Source organism: Pleurodeles waltl, chromosome 8, assembly GCF_031143425.1.
Source record: "Pleurodeles waltl isolate 20211129_DDA chromosome 8, aPleWal1.hap1.20221129, whole genome shotgun sequence".
NCBI lineage: Eukaryota > Metazoa > Chordata > Amphibia > Caudata > Salamandridae > Pleurodeles > Pleurodeles waltl.
This window is the reverse complement of record NC_090447.1, coordinates 771,956,741-771,978,716: the sequence shown is the minus strand read 5'-3', so window position 1 is coordinate 771,978,716 and position 21,976 is coordinate 771,956,741. Positions and strand designations below refer to the sequence as shown.

General features: G+C 44.0%; 1 protein-coding gene across 1 annotated transcript; it reads right to left on the bottom strand.

Moving 5' to 3' along the window:
* Positions 1-8,127: 8,127 nt before the first annotated feature.
* On the bottom strand, positions 8,128-12,007 carry LOC138249161 (late histone H2A.L3-like). Its single transcript, XM_069203169.1, has 2 exons — positions 11,918-12,007; positions 8,128-8,643 (listed from the first exon to the last, which is right to left on the bottom strand). The coding sequence occupies exon 2, from the start codon at positions 8,632-8,634 to the stop codon at positions 8,221-8,223; it is 414 nt and encodes a 137-aa protein (XP_069059270.1). The 5' UTR covers positions 8,635-8,643; positions 11,918-12,007; the 3' UTR covers positions 8,128-8,220.
* Between the last annotated feature and the right edge of the window lie 9,969 nt (positions 12,008-21,976).

Here is a 21,976-nt window from a genome sequence, read left to right as displayed (position 1 = left end):
TCGACTTAGTTCCGAGGGAAAAGCTGTGGGAGGTGTTACATAAAATAGGGACTCCAGTCAACTTAATTCAACTTCTGAAGCAGCTGCATGAGGATACATATGCGCAAGTGAGATGGGGCAACCTAGGCGAACTAACGGACAAAATCCCCATAAATAGGGGTGTTCGCCAGGGTTGTGTGTTGGCACCATTCTTATTCTCTATTTTCATCAATGAGGTGGGACAGGTTTTAATGACATGCCAGAATGACGCCCCAACCCTATGCGCCCAAAAAATCCTGATTCTTCTTTTTGCTGACGACTCCCTTCTTATTTCTAAATCTCCTATGGGCCTCCAAACTCTCATCAACAGATTCAACTTTTTTTGTCGAGATTACGGCTTAGAGTTGAATCATAGGAAAACTAAGTTAGTGGCATTCCGTTCAGGAGTGAGGAAGAAATGCACCATTCACTTAGAACGGAACCTTCTGGATAAGGTTTGTTCCATAGATTATCTGGGTGTAAGGCTTACTGATAATTTGAATTGGGTAGAACAGGTCAATAAAAGCGTGGGCCGTTTGCAGCATGGTGCAGCATCTATCCTGCGTTTCTATAGGGGTACAACAGCAAAAACTGTCTCCCCGTCAATCAAGATTTATATTGCCAGAGCACAGGGTGCTGCTGCCTACGGTGCGGAGGTTTGGGGCTTTTCGGACTGCAATAGGCTAACCATTGGTGAGAATAGCTTTGCAAGGTCTCTATGTGCTTGCCCTCCAAGCACTCCACTGACACCGTTGTTTTGAGATCTGGGTCTGAGCCGTATAGCTGACTTAATCATTTTAAGACCACTCTTATATTGGATAAGGCTATGGACTGTACCAGAATTGGATGTTTATAAGACCTCACTCCAAGATCTGTTAAAGTGTTCCAACTCAACCACTATTCCCTGGGTCAAACATGTATCTAGATGGTTTAATAAACTAGGACTCAGAGACTTTTGGGGAAAAAACCCATAAACTGGAAAAAGCCCACTCCAATGTATTGAAGCGTGTATACTGGTCCTATGTATATAACGATTACATTACCCACAGAGCCTATGGTTGCTTAACAAATCTCTTCACAGATTTTAAGTGCTATCCACAATTTGAACCATACCTAGATACTATTCCCGATATTTTAGGTAAAAGCTTATATGCCAGATTCCACTTTGGGTCGCTGCCGCTGAAGTCATTGATGTGCAGATGGGATACAAAAACAGCTACAGATATATGCCCTGCCTGTGGCGTAACACCTGAAACAGTTGAACATTTTGGGGGTCATTCTGACCCCGGCCGGCGGCGGTAGCCGCCGGCCTGGCGGGGCCCGCCAGAATACCGCTGCGCGGTCAAAAGACCGCCGCGGGTATTCTGGGTTTCCCGCTGGGCTGGCGGGCGACCGCCAGAAGGCCGCCCGCCAGCCCAGCGGGAAACACCCTTCCATGAGGATGCCGGCTCCGAATGGAGCCGGCGGAGTGGAAGGGGTGCGACGGGTGCAGTTGCACCCGTCGCGATTTTCAGTGTCTGCATGGCAGACACTGAAAATCTTTGTGGGGCCTTGTTACGGGGGCCCCTGCAGTGCCCATGCCAATGGCATGGGCACTGCAGGGGCCCCACGACACCCCATACCGCCATTCTCTTCCTGGCAGCCAAAACCGCCAGGAACAGGATGGCGGTATGGGGCTCGGAATCCCCATGGCAGCGCAGCTTGCGATTCCCCAGGGCAGCGGGAAACCGGCGGTACACCGCCGGTTTTCCGTTTCTGACTACGGCTGTACCGCCGCGGTCAGAATGCCCATGGGAACACCGTCAGCCTGTTGGCGGTGCTCCCGCGGTCGTTGGCCCTGGCGGTAAACAGAATGACCCCCTTTATGTTCTTTTGCCCCGCTTACTCTCTTCCCAGGTCTAAGTGGATTTGTAACATCTGCCGTGAAATAGGGATAAGAGACTGCGCTTCTGCCTTGAGGATTTTGAAAAAATGTCACCACTCTAAGATTTTAATACACGCTGTCAGCAAGTATTTACTGGCAGCATGGCGTACACGCAATTCCGTTATCAGGACTGTGTCTTAATCATGAGTGGTCTATATTTTTACTTCTTAAAGAATTGTAGGGGGGGTTTGTAGCTGCATTGTGTACTGCTGAAGAATTTTTTAACTGAATTGTATTTTATGTATTTATGTTTATATGCTACTTTGGATTTTATCATTATTATTATTGTATATTTGCTTTGATGATCGACTGATCGAATAAAGCATGTGTCAAATCAAACGAAGGTCTATAAGACAGTGTTCTGGATTCCAAAGTCAGTTTCACCAGCCCAGGTACATTTAGAATTTGGGTTGAAAAAAAACATGCCTTTCGGAGCAAGTGAGCTTACATTAAACTTTGTTGGAGACTTCGAGCAGCAGAGGCCAGCTCTATTAGTAACTTACAAAACAAAAACATAGTGGAGCACATCATGCCTCAAATGTAAAACATCTAATTATAAGGGATGATAGATAAGGTCAATTGAATCCTTATATGAAGTGCTTCGATGTAAAAGGGAATATAAGAGATCAATAATAGAGGCGTCTGGGTGTATATTTTAGAAATGATTATTGTCTGTACTAGTTAATATTTACAGTTCTGACATATTACAAATCTAGTTTTGAATTTACATATTCACAGAGACATATTCTAATACAAATACAAAGATATGCGTAAAAAAGTTCATATCCAATTTGATTTCAAAGTGATATCAGATCTCTAATGATCACACTCTTAGAGTTCCTAGCCAATAGATGTAAGCTTCAGCCGACAAGTGTTTTGTCTTCTCTCAGGACTTTCTCAAGGCTGATAGAATGACGACACAAAAAAATAATGTTAAAAAAAGAAAAACTTATGCCATTAAATCTAAAATAATTATTAGAAAATTCCTTTTAATCCTCAAGACACCAGATGACAAAAAAGTCACACTACATAAATTATCTAAAAATCAAACACCTAGTGTTCCCCAAAACATAATTTTTCCAAAAGCTGTTGAACATGAGTTTATGAAATATGTGCTCCAACACCCATAAAGCCATGCACAATATAAAAATAGACCTCAAAGTGCCTAATAAAATGCAATATAAAAGTTTATTCTTAAATATTATAGATTTTTAGGTTAGTAGTAATGACACAAAGTGGGTTGGTGGACCAGAAATAGATTCAATTGTTAGAAACAACTAAGGACAAGTTTTAGTAACCTACCTTAAGTGACTCTTATTCTTCTGATGTTTGATTTATTTAGATGTGTGCCAGCGAGATACTTTTAGTATATACAGTATTGCTTCCAACCTTGGAGACCCTGCTATGGAAACATAGAATTGGATTTGTGCCATTCTGGAATTTTACTATAACAAATTTGGAGGAAATCTGTGAGGTTGGTGCACCTGCAGTTTGCGATCACATATTGACATATGTAATTAATAATATGCAATATTTAGATAATCCTCTTACTCTCTGCCCCAGTTTTGCATTCTTTGGAACCATGATGGATTAAAGATAACAAGTTACATTCGGCATATAGGACCTTCACTGCGTGGATTTTAGGGTCTCTTAACTATTGCATGTTTCACTCCTATCTAACAAATTGGGGTCCACGGATTCTGACCATCACAGGGTTGTTTTCTCATTGAGGTCTATTTTCATATTGTGCATGGCTTTATGGGTGTTGGAGCACATTTTTCATAAACTCGTGTTCGACAACTTCTGGAAAAATGATGTTTTGGGTGACACTAGGTGTTTGCTTTTTTGATAACTTATGTAGTGTGACTGTCATTTAGTGTCTTGAGGATTAAAAGGAAGTTTTAATAATTATCTGATTTAATGGAATAAGTTTTAACATTTTTCCTGTCATCATTCTATCAGCCTTGAGAAAGTCCTGCTAGAGGACGAAACACGTGTCGGCTGAAGCTTACATCTATTGGCTGGGAATTCTAAGAGTGTGATCATTACTTTGTAATCAAATTGGATATGAACTATTATTTTTTTTTTTACATACATCTTTGTATTATATTCAAAAATAGAATTGTAAAATATGTCATAACTGTAAATATTAACTCGTAAAGACAATAATCATTTATAAAATATACACCCAGATGCCTTTATTATTGATCTCTTATTATACTCCCTTTTACATCATAGCATTTCATAGAAGGATTTAATTGACCTTATCATCCCTTATAATTAGATGTTTTACATTTGAGGCATGATGTGCTCCACTATGTTTGTTTTGTGATTAACTGGTGTTGCTCTTGGATACCAGCATATACATGTTGGCAACGGATGTATTATAGTGTATGAGCACCATTAACATTTTCAATTCGATCTGAGAATATGTAGGAATGTGCAGCTTAGAGAGAGTTATTGTAGCCTTGTGTATTTTCTATTAGTAACTTATGCTGGTTGGAAATCGAGGAACAGCATAGCAATGTTAAAGGCTCTGGGGTGATTATTTAAATGAGGCTATCAAGGAATTAGGTAAGGAAGAATCATGGGCCATGAACTTCGGGAAAGTGGAGTTTAACTGCTTAGGAAACATTACAACTCTGTCTTTGTCCTTTAACAGACAAAAAAAAAAAAAAAAAGAAAGTTTGCTAGAAGACGAGATGCCTAGTCTACTATCATCATATAAAACTAAGGGTTCAGGAATATCTATCAATCTCCTTTTCTCAAGTCCTGAAACATCAACTGACGCTATTTCGTTTTGGTATGATAGAGACTAAAGATATTTCCTACTTTAAAACATCAGCTGCAGTCTCAATCTTGCCGACTTTGTGGGTACACACAAGAGTCACTTGTAAACATCTTCTGTGTGTGCCCAGTCCCTAAAGATCAAAGGAAAATGTATTTGAAACATTTTTTAGGATTTGAAATATTCATTCATGTAGACAAGCGGTCACTAGTTGCTTAAGTCACACCTCAATCCCCCTGGCCTGTAGGAGTACAACATTTATAAATTCTAAAATAATTGAGTAGACCAAGTTAAGTTAAGAGTTGTCCTGCAAGTCTTATGTTAATAGGTATTTAACTGCTAAAAAAAAAAAAAATTATATATAGGTGGAAGGAGGTAAGTTTAAGCCAATTTCGAGTTTGAAGGGTCTACTGCTTGTTGTAGTGAAATTTGTAAACAACATGGGTTTAAATTCTTAAATTGAAATGTTTCCTGCTGTCTCAACATGGAGGGTTTTAGTTACGCTTATAGTATGTTATTGCACAGGCACTTTAATGAGGTTGTGATCGCAGGTTTGTGAGACTTATTCTTTATATTTCACATAATGGTCTCGGTCTTAAATATTAGGTTGGGATAGTTTTTAATATACATATTTTTATGCTAAAATTATGAAGAATGTTTTGGGTTTTATATTGCCAAGATTATGTGATTTTAAAATTTTAATTGGTTTTAATTAACTATGCTAATAAATTAAACTTTAACTTGACATTGGCTGAAACATTCCTTCTGTCACCTAGTTCTTTGTTGCATTACTATACTCGTATAAATACCTCTAATGAAACCCTGCACTCTAAAATATTTTTCTTTTCCTAGTTCCTACTTTAATTTGTGCAGCTGAAGAGCAGGCAAGGCTAACAGCAGGGGAGGCATATAGCATGGGAGAGCTGGGCCCAGGGCACCAATGTTCAAAGGGGTGCTTGGAGCAGGCTGCATTATGGGTATTGAACTATTGCCCCTAAATTTGCTCCAATAGTTGAGTAACCTGAACATATTTTTATTTAAAACAGGTGCCATTTTTAACAGCCATGGAACCCTTTCTTTCCTATCTTCTAACCCACTGCCACCACGTGCAAACAATCCCTATCCCCTCCCGCCCCCAACAACTTGGCAGCTATGTGATGAAGCTAAGCTTCGAGTGAGTCAGAAGGGTTGGCGATGCCAAAAAGTCTGTATTCAGAGGTCAGTCACTGCTTTGATGTAATCAGCCACAAACTGATGGAACACAGAACAAGGTCTAATTGTACTCCCAACCAGCACCGCCACATTTCTACCAAGAACACTATCCAATCAAGGACTGCTTCAAAGGAGAGAGGAAGAGCATATCCTATTAACTAAAAATGTTAGGACACTTCTATAAGACCAGTTATGATTACTAGCAGCAGCTGTACAGGTGACTGCAACCTTAATTTAGAGTTCAGATGGCATTTTGGGGGGCGGGGAAGAGAGAAAGGACATCTGCCTCCCTTTCCTCAAGGGGGATTTCAACACCAGGCAGATCTAAGGACAGTTCCACCTCTGCCGCCCCTCCCCCTCAAAAAGCAAACAAATCATGGATGGGGGGGGGGGGGGGGGGGGGAGGGGTGTGTTCCATATTCTTCACCATCACATCCAATGTTTAACCACATCTCTTAGAGAAGAGACTCCCCAACATTAGTACAACTGCAAGAGTTAAAATGCAACCGTGGACTTCCATTCAGGAAAAAGGGGAAATAAATGTAATTACTTACTTTAGAATTATAATCTACTAAAATACTTTAAGATAAAGTTTTGACTCTTCAGATCCCCCTCCAGGAGGCTTAAATTCCAATGACTCACATTGGCAGTGCAGCCAGCCTAATGCATTGGTCCTCTGCATATCAATTTAAGCAAGCTACATCAAGTTCGTTTAGACCTTTGCACACAACTCCGACACAGTCATGAATATGATTGAACTCACCCTGAAGGCTGACAAATATACAGCTCTATTAAGCTTAGATCTGTGAAAATACATCCTGATGAACAAAGTTGCCGCAAGAGTGAAGGCTACATACTAAGCATGGATCTTTAGAGGGCGACTTCTGGAGCGTAAAATTAAGTGACTGCTTAACAGGGGGTGTAAAAAAAACCAACAAAAAAACCACACACTTCCATGTGATAACTCAATTCAGTCAAACACAGCTGCATGTTCATTTCATGTTCTTCCAATGAGTGGTCATAAAAAGTGCACAGTTCTTTAGCTTACAGACAAGAATCTAAAGGAAAATTATGCAGAGAACACCCCAAATAAGAATTTTACACTTTTAGTGCAAAGAGTCCTCATATCCATTGTGTGCGTGCAAGGGAGCATTTGTCAGGGGAAGAACATTTTTTTTTTTTTTAAAACACAAGGCTATCAGCAGCCACTCATTTTCTGTGACATGCTGCGACTGCAATAGGATTGGTCTGCATAAGTGTACACCTAAAACAAACATGGAAAAGAATACAGCAGCCCGGAGTTTAGTGAGTATGATGGACGCTGCAGTGTAATAATGTACAGACTGCAATCTAACACCCTTTGCTTCTGGGGTATTGCAGAGCTGTTCCAGTGCTTAGCTTGCACACCAGACCAGATAAACAATGACTCTTGGTGATTGGTCTTTCTCCTAACTGGATGGCCATCTCCAGAACAGATGGAGTCCATGAGCTAGAACAAGGAACACTCCTACAGTGATCAACAGCCCCCAAGGAGCCATCAGTTCTGAATACATGATTGTTATATATCAGAACATCTAAAGGGACAAAGACCTATGCTGTTCTCATCCATCTAAGGATGTCTAAATCCCATACAACCAATATTAAACTCATAACACTGGCTCTAGAGTACATTGAACCCCGACCAAGTCACTGCTTTCACAGTGACTCAGTTTAAAGGCTCATTTTGACCAAATTAAACTCCATGGCACAGATGGTGGCTTCGGACGTTAAGCTCTGTCATCGGGAAAGGAGTCTTCAAATTGGCATATACTGCCCACCCTCCACACCTATCAGGGAATTTCATGCTGGTGGGAGCTGCACACAAGAAGAACAGGCATGAGGACCTAATTGTGCCAGGGCATTCAATACAATGACTTGTTGTTTGGGAGGACGGTTTGGCACCAGCTACGAAGCTGATCAAAACAGCAGGCATGTGTTCATTGTTGAAGTAAACACAAAGCAGTTAGAGAAGCTTCAGGTCTTGTGGGGTTTTTTTTTGGGGGGGGGGGGGGGGTGGGGGTGCGCAAAGGGAAAGGTAGAACTAGATGGATTTGCAACTAGCCCTGAAACTGCAAAGCAAACTGCTCACCCAATATGTAGAGGTCAATTAAGACAGTCATTAAGGACTACTTTTAAGACAACACCAAAAAGATAAAATATTTTATTCAATTGAAAAACTTTAAAATGTGATACTATACTAAAATGTGCGTTATGCAAGTGGTCAGCAACAACAAAGGCACTAAAACTCCTGAGACTGGACATCTTTTGCTTCTGCTGAAGATCCCTTGACCGTTTTCTTAGGTAGAAGCTGGGCCTGAATGTTCGGCAGCACACCGCCTTCAGCAATGGTCACACCAGAAAACAGTTTGTTCAATTCCTCATCATTCCTGACTGCCAGCTGCAGATGTCGTGGCACAATTCGGGACTTCTTGTTGTCCCGGGCAGCATTTCCTGCCAGCTCCAGCACTTCTGCTGTGAGGTACTCCAGAACAGCAGCCAGGTAAACAGGAGCACCAGAGCCAACCCGCTCTGCGTAGTTACCTTTCTTCAGAAACCTGTGGATGCGGCCAACTGGAAACTGCAGACCAGCCCTGGAGGATCTAGTCTTGTGGCCAGCCTTCTGCTTCACAACTTTCTTGCCACGTCCAGACATATTCCTGACCTTTAAAGATATCAGATTAATTGCAATTAAAGATCAAGTTAATAAACATTGCAAAAACAAGAAGCTTGCTTAACAAAGCCTCAATTGCAGCAGAAGCAATAAAACTAAAGTTAAAGACTTGATGCAACACAATAAGAAGCTTAAATGCAATAAGGAGAAGACTACATAAAAGGTGCACACATTCTGCTAGTCAAAGCTTACTAGAGGAATAGTACAAGCCACAACCAATGAGCAACAAACCTGACCATCAATTTAATCCTTTGAAATTTGATAATTACAGCCTACTAGGCGGTAGTAATCTAAAATGGGATGAAGAGAACCACTGCGATTCTTCAATTAGCTGGAACTTGGAACAGCTGGCAACATCTCCAACATAATGAGGGGCATATTATTGATCTCATTTTTAGGATAATAAGGCTTTGATAGCAAGGACACAAATCAAAATAATGTCAGATCACATGGGATCCACTTACCATCAGTCAGGAAATCTCGTGGTCCGAAATTACTAGATAGGTGTCAAAGTCAAGCCCTCAGGAGTACCCCTCAACTACACAAAACATCCTGTTAGGGACATTTCTCAGCAAGCTACTGAATTCAATCTCTGGGTCAAAGCATTGTATGCTAGAGCCGTGCACTAGCACAGAAAATCAGGATAAACTCCCTCAGCACATTGGTACTTGAAAGACTTGGCCAGAACAAAGAAAGAGTAAGATTTGAAAAGGCTTGTATAGCATCAGGTAGAGAAGGGGCCAAGCTAGCTCATACGAGTCAAATACAAGAAACAATTCAAACAAGACAGACTTTGCATATAAAAAAAAAAAATGCAAGAACGGTTTTCCTCTCATTAATAAGGACAGTCTGTACCAGACTCAATATTTTGCATCACTTCTCAAAATAATGTTATTTTGAAGAAATTGAAGCAGAGGATAGTTCTGAAATCTATGACTTTAATCACAGTAATAATGGACTTTGACTCATTCACATTGTCCTGTATCAGTCCCTCAATGCTGAGAATTAAAATCATGCTATCCTTGGATCCATGTCCAGCCACCTTCCTCCGTTCAGGAACGGAACAATTGCAACTATAACCGATTTATACAACAAATCTGTTGCCTCTTCCATACGTCCTGAACTATGGAAGGAGGCTCAAATAAAAAAAGACAAATGCAGACCCTGAACGGCTCCGAGTATGCGACCATCTCAGCTTTTCCTGGTACAGCTGTGATGACAACAGCTAGTTTTGTCAAACGGAGATTGGTTTTAGAATCCTGCATTGTATACAGACAACTGCACTAAATGATGTAATTCTTCTAGATGAGAGTCAAAGAGCAGCACTGATTAGATCGCCATGGCACATTTGACATGGTTTCCCATCGGACGAATTCATGGTTTGGAAACCTGGATAGTGCATTGAAATGGGCACCTCTTCCTACACATTGTTACTCGATCAGTTTTATCTGACCACTCATTGACTCTGAAGGTTTGGAGTTCTGAGGTTCCCCAGGGCTCTAGTAACCTGCCCATTTTTAATGATTACCTCTCCCAATGAGTCTTTCCAGTATTAAGCTTTTAGGCTCGCAGAAATGTCTTATGACAATGACATCCAGGTTATGTAAGTGGGCTGAGGTAATACAGTTGGTTGGGAACATCCACAACATGACAGGTTAAGTGGATGTTGAATAATGCACTTAGACTAAAGTGAGAAACCAAAGTAATCTGCTTTGGTCCTTTATCCAAGCACCTAATTGGAAGCAAAAGGTAATACAATTTTCAAATACTGCAAAAAAATAATTATATATCTCCTGGGAAGTAGGAGGGACCAAGGGGAGAGAGAGAGAAAGAAGCCCGAGCGTCTGTCAGCATTTGACAGGGTGTAAACCAGCATTTCAGATAGGCCTGTAGCAAGCATCTGAGACACTTAAATTCAAGTGCCACCAGTTACGAGTAACAAGCTGGTAACGTGGACGGGAAGGGGGGGGGTTGTGAAAACATGCGAAGTACTGTTCTAGAGACCTTTTTTGGTGGGGGAGGGGAGGAATGGGGGTAGGGAGTCAATGATAAACAGGAAACCGAACTGAAAGGAGAAAAAGCAAGAAAGTATTTACTGTAGGGTAGATGAATAACTAAGGAGAATGTATGTGGGAAGGGGTATAAGAGCAACATCTCCCCAACAAAGAGCAGGACCTAGACATTCACACTGCTAAGCAGAACGCAGTTTAGCCTTCTGTCATTTCTGCCTGGTAAAGAGTGTGACAAAATTACCACATCCATTCAGGAGATGCGGCAGCACCAATCATTACCACCCAATGACCAAAAATCCTCATTTAACATTGCAAAAGCCTCGCCTAGTTAACTCCCGTGCTGAACCAAAGAAAACACAAGCACTTCAGGGGGTCAATTGGGACCAACTACAATCAAACTTTCACAGGAAGTCTTCCGTTAACCTCCACTTTGCTAAATAACAGACAGGTAGGCCTATACCAATTATACATTCAATAGCTCATTGAAAGAAGAAAGAAAACCGGGAAGAAGGATGAGGAGGAAAAAAAAAAAAAAAAAACACACACACCACTCCCAGTAAGTGTTTAAGTTAAATATTCAGAAGACCAGAATTAACTTTTCTAAATACCCAAAAGTTGGGAGGTAATAAAGAAACGGCATCAACATTAAGAAGTATATATCATCATGATCAAAGCAAGGTGATCCATTTGACTTGACGCTGCATCATGCACCTTACCCTTTGAGGTAATAAGGAAAGCTCTTTGCAGATCTTTCTACTATCAGGCAAGTACGAAAATCACTCTAATTTGGTTTATAATTAGAAGACTCCACATTTTCTTCTTAGAATGAAGAACTACAATCACCAAAATGCAGAGACAGTTTAGCGTTTAAAAGAATTCAAATAAGCAACAGCTTAAAATTGCTTTATAGCAAAACAATTCACTACCTGGACATTCCCTAATTAATCCCCAAAATGCGCCGTAGAGTCATGTCAACAAGCAAGGTATTGCAGATTTAGTTTTATATTTAAAACAGAGCATACATCTCGACCCGCTGTTAAAAGATGAGTCGATAAGTGGGTAGAAGAAGCCCCCCCCCCCTTATAGGTACACGCTTCACTCACATAAAACTGCTAATAAAGTGATTGACGCAGTTTAACTCACAATCCCATCTTAAACTACATTATTATTTAATAATTATAAAACACTCAAGTAGCCCAAGCTAAGAAAAGCGACCAAAATCATAAAAGCATGACGAGAAAAAGAAACCATACCTTTTACTTGCAATTACACCACCGAATCGTAACTTCAAAAGCCTACTAACTGCTTACACCAACGAAGCTCCTTTTAAACCCCACCAGGACCGGCTTCCACCAGCTCAGGGACTCTTTAATTAATACTAAATGTTATCACCTGTGTTTTCATCGTGCTCCCTCGCGCCTTTTCCTTTTCGCGATAGTTACAGAGTTCATTTCCTATTTGAAATTTGTATTTAAAATCTCAGCATGCATATCACTCAAAATATTAGTAAATGTGGCTTAATGGAATTTAGTGAAACACCAAGTGACTGAAAAGTATTTCTGTTTCCTTATGTTCCACTTTACAACACTATGCATTCTGGGACTTACAGTCCTCATTTTAATGCTCTCGTTGAAGGAGAGCTCGCACTATACGACCCAGTAGGCGTCTGTTAACGTGCCACCAACACCCAAGGTGACACCTGTTTGAAATTACCTTATTAGAGGTGTGAAAAATGTGGTTATTGGTTGAGGACGTATGAGATCTTCTCAATCAACAGTGACAATCTCTTTCAATATGAAACATAAAAAGTCAGTAAATTAACCTGCGCTTAACCGTCTGATTGTTTGGCACAAAGCAGTCAGGCTTAATTTAGAGGCAATGTGTAAATTATGTATGCAGCAGTTGAACAGTAATAAAGTGAAAACACAACTCGCAAGATCTCACAACAATTTAGAAAAAATAGAATAATATTTAATAAAGTATTTGACTCCAAAACAACAAAAATCCAGACAGTAAAACTGGAGTGATGCAGTTTTTTGGAGCTAGGTAAAAATAGCGCCTAGAGGCACAAAGTGCCAACTGTGGGTATCTGGTCATGACGGACCAGGGCAAAAGTCACGTATTTCAAGCTGACTGAGATGGAGGGAGCATGTTACGGTCACTGTGATTTGTACATTATGTCCTGGATGTGGGGTGTTGAGCCATACAGCGTCGATTCCAAGGAGTGATGCAAGGTCCACATTGAGTTGCATCACGCTGCATAAGTTTCAATGGGGAGCTGCCAGGGCTGTGATGCAAGACTCTGTGACAAGTTGCATTGCGCTGCATTTGTTGCAACAAGGATCTGCAAGGACTTGTTGGGTTGCGTCGCGCTGTGTCTTTTCTGATGGGAACCACAGCTGAGCTGGCAGAGCCCCTTTAACCCCACTACAAAGGGTCCAGGACTGGGGAGGGGCGACTTGGGGTGTTAGGTCTCACAGTAGGCATACTCCAGGTGCATGGTTCAAGGGTGTTGGAGCCCTTGGAGTCACTCTGGTGCTCCTGGGATCAAGCTACAGGTCCAGTCCTTTCTCAGACAGAGGGCAGCAAAGCAGTCCTTCCTGCAGGCAGGGCAGCAAAGCAGCGGAGCAGCTGGGCAGTCCTTCTTGCAGCAGAGCACAAGGGCAGCAGGGCAGCTGGGCAGTCCTTCTTGCAGCAGAGCACAAGGGCAGCAGGGCAGCTGTGCAGTCCTTCTTGCAGCAGAGCACAAGGGCAGCAGGGCAGCTGTGCAGTCCTTCGTGCAGCAGGGCAGCAGAGCAGTCTTCTTCTGATTTTTCCACAGGTTCGGAAATGATCTTAAGAACTGGGTCTGAGGGACCAATATTTATATATGGTGCCCACTTGGAAGTATACTTCTGCAGTTCCCCCTTAGAGAGGCGTCTGGAATTTCCTGTTTCCCTGCCATGGTTCTTTTCTGCCTGTGGGCACCATAGGCTAGTAAGAACTCCTTTGTGAATGTGATGGACCAGTGCCTTTGAAATGCAAGTGTGGTAGGTGAAAACGCCACCCCCTTATTAACCCATTTCATGGGAAGGAAGGAACGGTTCTGTGCTCAGCCACGGTGGGGAGTGTGCTGAGGACCGAACCGTTCCATCTTTTGCACATTCCAAAGGAGTCCATCTACTGTTAACATCAGAGGGATTTCCTTTTGCTAACAACAACCTCAGGAACTGGGGAAGAGCTTGCCCAGCTCCCGAGGATGTTTTTAATTTTTAGTGAAAGGACGATCAGTTCTCATGGCGTGCTGATGTAATTTCACTGAAAATGCAAGTGAAATGAGCCAATTGGCTCATTTCACATTCACTGCCTTGGTGCTCGCGGGGCTATCCCAGTCCCCCCAAGCACTGAGGCAGATGGGAGAGCTATCATTGGAAAGGGGAGAATCTCCCATTTTCAATGGTACCCTTCCCAAGTGGAGCACTGCTTGGGGATCACTGCAGGAGGGTGCTCCACGAGCAGAGATTCACCACTAGACATCATAGAGGGGGGAGCGGACCCTTCGGCAAGGGCATTTGCTTTGCCCCCCCCACACACATTTTTTGGCCATTTTTAGTCTTTCTGCCCCCGAGGGGGGCAGGGGAGGGGGCAGAAAGCCCACCAAGCACTACAGATTTTTTTTGTATTCATGTAGGGGTGGGGGCTGTCCAGAATGGGGATTGCAATGCCCCCACCCCTCCCAATAGTCCAGGATCTGCAGAGGGTGTAGAAAGCCCTCTAGGCACCAGGGATTTTTTTTTTATTCATGTAGGGGGTGCCTAGAATGGGCACTGCAATGCTCCCACAACCTCCCACAAATGAGCGCAGAAAGCCCACTAGACACTAGGGACAATTTTTATTTGTTAATGTAGGGGTGAGGACTGCCTAGCATGGGCATGGCAATGACCCCACCCCCCTTCCCAAAAATATGGGCAGAGTCTTTCTGCACCCCCGGGGGGGCAAAGGAAGGTAATTACTATGATCCACCCCTTGGGGGAGCAGACAATCCACTAGACTCCAGGGAATTAAACGAAATAGAAAGTGGGGGCTGCCCACCCCCATGGGCAGGGTTATGGCCCAAACCAACTGAATGAGGCAGCAGTTGTCCTGCTACTTCTACTGTCACGTAGGCTCTCATTATTCCAATGAGACTACTGGATATCTATAAGGCGCTTTTATTTATCTCTATTTCTGGGATTATATCTATTTTGTGGGGTCTCCATTCGTGGAGATTCTCCCCTCTCTTTTTTAGGAGTTTGTTGTTTTTTTATCCCAGCGTTTCTTATTTCCCTCAGGAGCTTGCTTGGGAAAATCTTTACTAGATTTGCCCTGAAAATGCGGTTTAGATGGTCTGGCCCCTAACCTGTCTCGACCAATGCTAGAATGGGTCTCTGTGATAATCTTAGGCAGCTTGCGTTCCTGATCCTGTTGCGGAACGTCACAGAGCCGCATGCGCACTGCTAGTGCGACCGCTTGCCCTTTAAGGCTACTTAAAATTATTGCGGATACTGTGGCAAAATTGCCCATCAATTGCATACCCAAATCTAGGGTCGGGGCAGCCCCGTACTCAACTTGAATTTGCTTCAATACCTCCTGTAAATTAGCAAATGTCGGTGTACCATGTGCAGTTGTATAGAGCGCGGCAAATACCGTCCCCCAAGTATTACAGTTATCCACTGTAGGGACCATTCCAAATGGCAAGCACATCGTTAATATTCTATATTTATCCTGAGGTCCCGTATGGGGAAATACTGCCTCTAGCGCATTTATTTGTTGTGCTAACCAAAACTAAGTTTCCTCTCGTTTGGTGGATACTTTACCCATGATTGAATGTACAGTCGCAGGGTTTATACCTGGCGTTACTGCATGTGGATGTGCTGGAGCAGCACATGCTGGGTTTGTATTTAATGTTTGCATTACGAATTGTACTAATCGTCTATATATCACTGTTAATTCTGTATATAAACGACGAACCTCAGCTACCGCTAAATTTGCGATTGCAGTATGTGGTGTATAGGTGGCCAATAAAGGCCAGGTAGGGCCATCGTTACTATAGGACCTAACCTTACTGGTAAAATTGTGTGGGTTAGGGCACCATCAAGCCAATGATTATGTTCTTGATAAGATAATGGTATTTCTAAATATGCGTATGCTCTGTATTATCAAGATGCATTTGCAAGTGTATAATGATGAAATGTATTTGTGTTCCCATCAACTGCTGAAAATGTGACCCATGAATAGAAGAGTTCTTTTCTATGAGCTGCATGGGCATCCACCACAAATGTGACTGGACCCCCCTGGGGAGTTAGGCCATTTGCTAATAAATGTGCAGTCAGAGGTTGTCTCATATTAACTGCTATTTGTATCTGCTGTGGATTCGCCATCATAGACAGACTATATGTTCAGAGTAGGCACAGCAAATGGGGTTTTTCCTTTGAAAGTTCAAGCTTGAACAACCTCCAGCCTCAGATAGGATAGCCTACGTAGCTAGGGTGGAAATCCTCAGTACCACGGACGTCTCCGTATACGGTATTGAGGCGTCATTGTATTTAATGTGTCACGCCGCGGCTCCTACTGCGGCCGCGGCCGCGGGCTCGGGTCGCCGCAGCGCGGCATTCCCTTCATGCCGCGGTCTGTGTGCGAGCCTCGGGAGAGGCCGCGGCTGGCACACAGGCCGCGGGAGAAGCTGCGGCTTGCGCGCAAGCCGCGGGGAGTTCAGGGGGCCTGGTCAGGGGTCGCGGCACTCGCCGCGCCCCTTTCTTTAAGTTCTGCCGCAAAGGCAGACGCGGCAGGGCTTGAGACCCCGAGTGGGTTTCAGCCCTGACCGCGCATATCGCATTTAGTGCGCTTTACATCAAGTCTTCCTGTACCAATGAATTAATCATCTGCTCACCACTTACCAATGTCTCCAGGCAAAAGCCGAACCCTTGCACATGGTGGTGTTTTTATGCCTGCCTTTTCCTTTCCCAGCATGCTGCCCACTTCCTCTCTTCCCAGCATGCATTGTTTTTCTTTGTTTGGACGCATGTTCCTGATTCACTATTATACTCTTTTCCCCAATCCAAGATGGTGGTGTTTCTACTTCCTGTTTCCTACTTCCTGCCTAGAGGTATATAAGGGGAATTCAGCTGCTTGTTCATTGCGTTGCAACACTCCTTGGTGGTAGTCATGCTCTGACTGGTTTCTTCCTGCGAATCCAGTATTTTCCTGACCTGTCTTCGTTTCCAGTCTTCCTGTACTCCGGATCTTCAACTCTAACGCCTTGGTGTCCTCCTTTTGTTTCAGGGAGTTCCCGTTGGAGGTTTTTTACCCTACTGCGGTTTTTCCTCTGGGACTCCTTCTGGAGGGCACGGACTGTAGTGGCTTGCTATTGTCAAACAGCACCGTGGCTACCGGAAGGGGTCGCCCCTACCTCGGCCAGAGCAGAACCTGCCGGAACCGGGGTCGTTCCCCAACTCTTCTCAACTTCGACGGTAAGCCAATTGAAAACCGTGACAGATTGCAACGCCCACAAATCCAGTTGCAGTCCGGAACCATGGATAATCCAGTGGCAAATACGGAACCTACGAGCCAGACCCTGCTTATGACGATACAACAACAGGCTCAAGAACTCCAACAGCTACGTACTGAAAATACTGTCTATCGACAAGCCTTTGCATCCAGGACCAGAGATGTACCCTCAGTAGCTGCCACTACACCTCGTTTCTCCGGGGATCCTAACAGATGAAAAGAATTCCTGGATGCCTTGACGGTTTATTTTGCCTTTCGCCCCTCGCAATTTGTACAAGACAAGACCAAGGTGGGGTATTTGATTAGCGCCTTATCAGGGCCAGCATTGGCTTGGGCCACTCCTTTAGTGACAAGAAATGATCCTTGCCTATCTAATTATTCCACCTTTATCACTACTTTTAAACAGATGTTTGAACGCCCTGGACTCGAGGCATCTGCAGAAGAAGCTCTTTGCGAAATCCAACAAGGGAATCAAGATGTATTACAATACATCACCCGTTTCAGACAATTAGCAGCAGAAACATCCTGGGTGGAACGTACCTTGGTGACACTGTTCCGTAGAGGTCTCAGAGAGGACATTAAGGACGAACTGGTGCACTCTGCTAGAATAGAGAACCTTAAAGGATTGATGGATCAGACTCTGACGATAGAATATCGGTTGAACGAACGAAGAATGGAGAAAAAGAACAGTCGTTTGCCATCTCACTCAGTGACGTCTCGCACCTTCTCTCATCGTACCGAGGAAGTCCGTCCTGAAGTTTTTCCTCTGGGACTCCTTCTGGAGGGCACGGACTGTAGTGGCTTGCTATTGTCAAACAGCACCGTGGCTACCGGAAGGGGTCGCCCCTACCTCGGCCAGAGGAGAACATGCCGGAACCGGGGTCGTTCCCCAACTCTTCTCAACTTCGACGGTAAGCCCATTGAAAACCGTGACATAATGAGACAGAGATACTCCGGAGGGCCCAAAAATTAGAGCCTGACCAAACATTGGCGGCGCCATGTTGCGTAGGCTCTCATTATTCTAATAAGACTATTGGATTTTGAGCGGCAGAATCACGCGTGGTGTGGAAGACTAAGTCTAACCCACTACAGGTGACACCTGTCGCTCCAATCCGGGTTTTGCTCCGGCTAACTAGCAGTGCCTCATCTTTACCCAAGGATAGGGATGACTGGGCAGCAGAGCGCATGACATACTTGGCTTCTCAGGGAAGTCGTGGTAACTCAGGTCTCATCCGTTTCTCTCATTTACAATTCAGTCTCATCTATAAATGACAAACAGAGGCAGTATATGTTTCAATAAAGAGTTTAATAAAATGACTGCACCTTAGTTAGCAAAGCATGAGCTGCATTAATCAGGACGACACAACATGACAATATTAAAATTGTGACGAGAAGAGTGAAGCATAAAAACATAGCTATCATATTGTCACTATAATCAATGGACTAGCTCCTACCTAGGTTATGATAGAGCACAGCATGTTAAGCTCTAATTCTGCCCTTCAGGTTCCCCTGGGAAGACATCAACCCCCATACCTGAGACAAAAAGGCCTGTGGTCTGCGTTAGCATCTGTAGCGAAGCATTCAGCAATCAGCATACAGTCCTGGTTCCCTGGCTGGAATCTCCCTTTAACATGTAAGGGACAAGGAAGTGTTTTTACAACACATCTGATGTTCTGAGAAAATGTCCCTACATAAGGATGTGTGTTTTCTACGAATGTTGGAGACTAAACTTCTACCACGTTCACTGACAATGTACCGTGCTGTAGCCTTGGAAGAAGCACAGAGTGATCAAGAATGTCTTGTTTGAGAACAGAGTGCCGGCCTAGGCAAAAACAGTTAGATAAAAGGAAAATAAAACAAGACCGTAAAAATGGTAATTGTAACAATTATAAGATGAAGCTGAATAAAATGTATCTAGGTTAAAGTGCACAGAGGCCTAGTGTGTTAAAATAACGTGCATGGAGCCATAACTATAATAGCTACACAACACTACAACCATTCTTGAAGTCAATCGCAATAAGAACAAAGATTTGGTAGCGCAGTTGAGATGAAACAATTTGAGAATCCTGGAGTCGACGGCTATGGATTGTATGGAGGACTTTATAGAAAACATGCTACTTGATTCGGAGATACCCTCTCTCCTAATGCTGATCACGGAGCAGGCACAGATCGCTGAGTCAGCATCCGCCACCTGGGGGCACCTGCTCAAATAACAATAGCTCTTAACAAGGTACACCAAGTTTTTGTCTGGCTAGGTAGCACTGCACCTGCAATTTCAGGGCAGTGAGGTCTCATTTTTCCTGGATTTTACACTAGCACTCCTAGCCGTTGGGCGAGATTCTATCCCTGTAAAGTGCACATGCCAGAAGACAGCAGCCAAATACTCCCTAATCTATCTGGTCAAATTCCATGCACATCATTAGGGGAAACCCACTTTTCACAGACCAGATGCCAGCTGTCAAATTTTCTAGAGGACTACCTGTTGCAGAGCCTGCTCCACCGCCGTCGCCTGTGGGTTCAGACCGAGGTCATCTCAGCAAAAATGATTGAAGGGCCTGGGCCTGCATGTTGTTGAGGTGGAGAAGCCTGGACTCTACACCTGGGCCTTAGTCACTGCCACCATGCTCAGTGTCTGAACTGTGGGACTCTGGCCCCAGGCACATTGGCATGGGGTTTACAACAGAAGTAGCAGTAGAGTTTTGTTTGTCCTGGCCCCCCCCCCTTGCCAGCCACCCCGTGCATGCCGGGCTAGGAGAGTACTGAGTAGCCACCTCACGCCCTTGGAATGAGTCCTCCCCCCTTTGTGTCTCTGGATTTTCTTGTGGGAGTTGGTGGGGGGGTGGTCCTATTTTGTGCATTTGGAAGTGGTTCAAGTGGGTGGTGGGGTATGGGTCTTTGCAATGTTTTGTTGAGTGCCTTTGCTTACTTTTTCCCTTGTTCTGCCACTCATTCCAGCTGTTCCGCCTCTCTACACTGCATACACTCAACCAACTAAGGACGACCCTTGTGTTATCCAAGTCCTCCAATGCTGACAGTTAAATGCTTAACTTGGAATATTAGGGGCACGAACGACAGATAGAAGGTGAGACAAAATTGACGCCTACCTATTACAAGAATTACACTTAACGCGTGCCACACTGATGCTTCTAAGGACAAACTGGATAGGCGAGAGGCATTTTGTTGACGGATTTAGGACCAAATCTGTGACTGGGGGTTAAAAGTTTGACATTGGTCAGCACTCTGTCCATCATCTGTTCTATTTGCATTTGTCGCCCTAAGAAGGAAGGTTATGCCCAGATGTGGGTCCCTTGCTGGCTGTGCCTCTGGATTCAAGCTAGTTTGGCTGATAACCTGAAACTGGTCCCAGGATGCTTGTTTCCGATCCAGGGAGGTCCTGGCCTGGCAGTTTGGGCTGGACTGTTCCCAGGGGGAGCAGGGTCAAGACTGATTTGCCTATGGCTCAGGCCAAACTGGAATGGCAAAGCGAGCAAAATAAATGGTGGATTTAGGCACAGAACTAAAGGTGAATATTTGACATTGTTCAGCATTCCGCCCATCATCTTTTCTTTTTGCATATGTCACCTGTTACTGAAATAAAGCATGGGGTGGCTGTGGTGCTCTGGCGGGGATTCTGCAAGGGTGCCCATTGATGTTGGTATCCGTGTATGGGCCCAGTTTGGGTGGTCCCTCTTTTTTGTGAAGGTCTGACTCTTGGTGAGGATGATGGGCCTGGTAGCAGTACTTTGGGGACAGGACTTCAATGTGGTGATGGACAACAGTGCAGATAGATCTAGCGAAATTCACTGTAGAACCCACATGCCACTGTGCAACTACAAACTATTATTGATGCCAACAGCCCCACAGACATCTCGCACACCCACCACCCATACATTTTTGAGGGTACTTGCATAACATCCATAACATTCACTCAACACTTGGTCCAGAATTGCATTCTGGCTGGCCACCAGAGATGTTGTCTCCTGGATCACTGACGTTCAACATCTCCCACGTCCATTGTCCGACCACAAACTGGTGCTCTTGAAGCTGCACCTGTCTGACAATGCCTCACATGTGTTAATTTAGAGACTCCTCCCTGGGGTGCTGTGTGACCAGGTGTGCTGGAACGAGGTCCGGGAAGCCATTGTAGAACATTTTGAACATCATTCGAAATCGGTGGACTCTCTGTTCACCCTGTGGGAGGCCTACAAAGTGGTTATCTGTGGAGTATGCATTGCCAAACCAGCCGGGGTATTTAAAACAATTTGGGCAGGCTGGAGGTGGAAATCGGAGCTTGGATGGCTCACTGCTTCCTTCTACAAGGAATTCGCACCTCTGCGGTCCCTGCACCGTATTGATATGTATGAAAGTCAGAGCAGTGAGATGCCTTCTTTCCTGCAAGAGGCCCTCATCCTAACAAGGACTCTAGGCAATGTGATTCCTATAGGCCCCTCTCCATGATTAACACTGATAAGAAAATTCTGGTGGAACCGATAGCTTTGCTGCTCCACCTCCTCTTACCCCTTGTAGTCTGGCCAGACCAGTCTGGTTTTATGCCAGGCAGGTCGATGGCGCATAACCTGCACATGTTTTTCACTCCTTCACATGTTAGATCCAAACTTACAGGCTGCTGCAGTGTTTCTGGATGCCTTTAACTCGCTCGAATGGCCCCATCTTGTCAGCCTTCTCGAATGCCTTGTGTAAGCTGTAAATTCATACATCTGGTCTATCTGCTTTACATCCAGCCGGCCTGCAGATCAATCAATAAGTTTAGGCTCCTTTTGCAATAG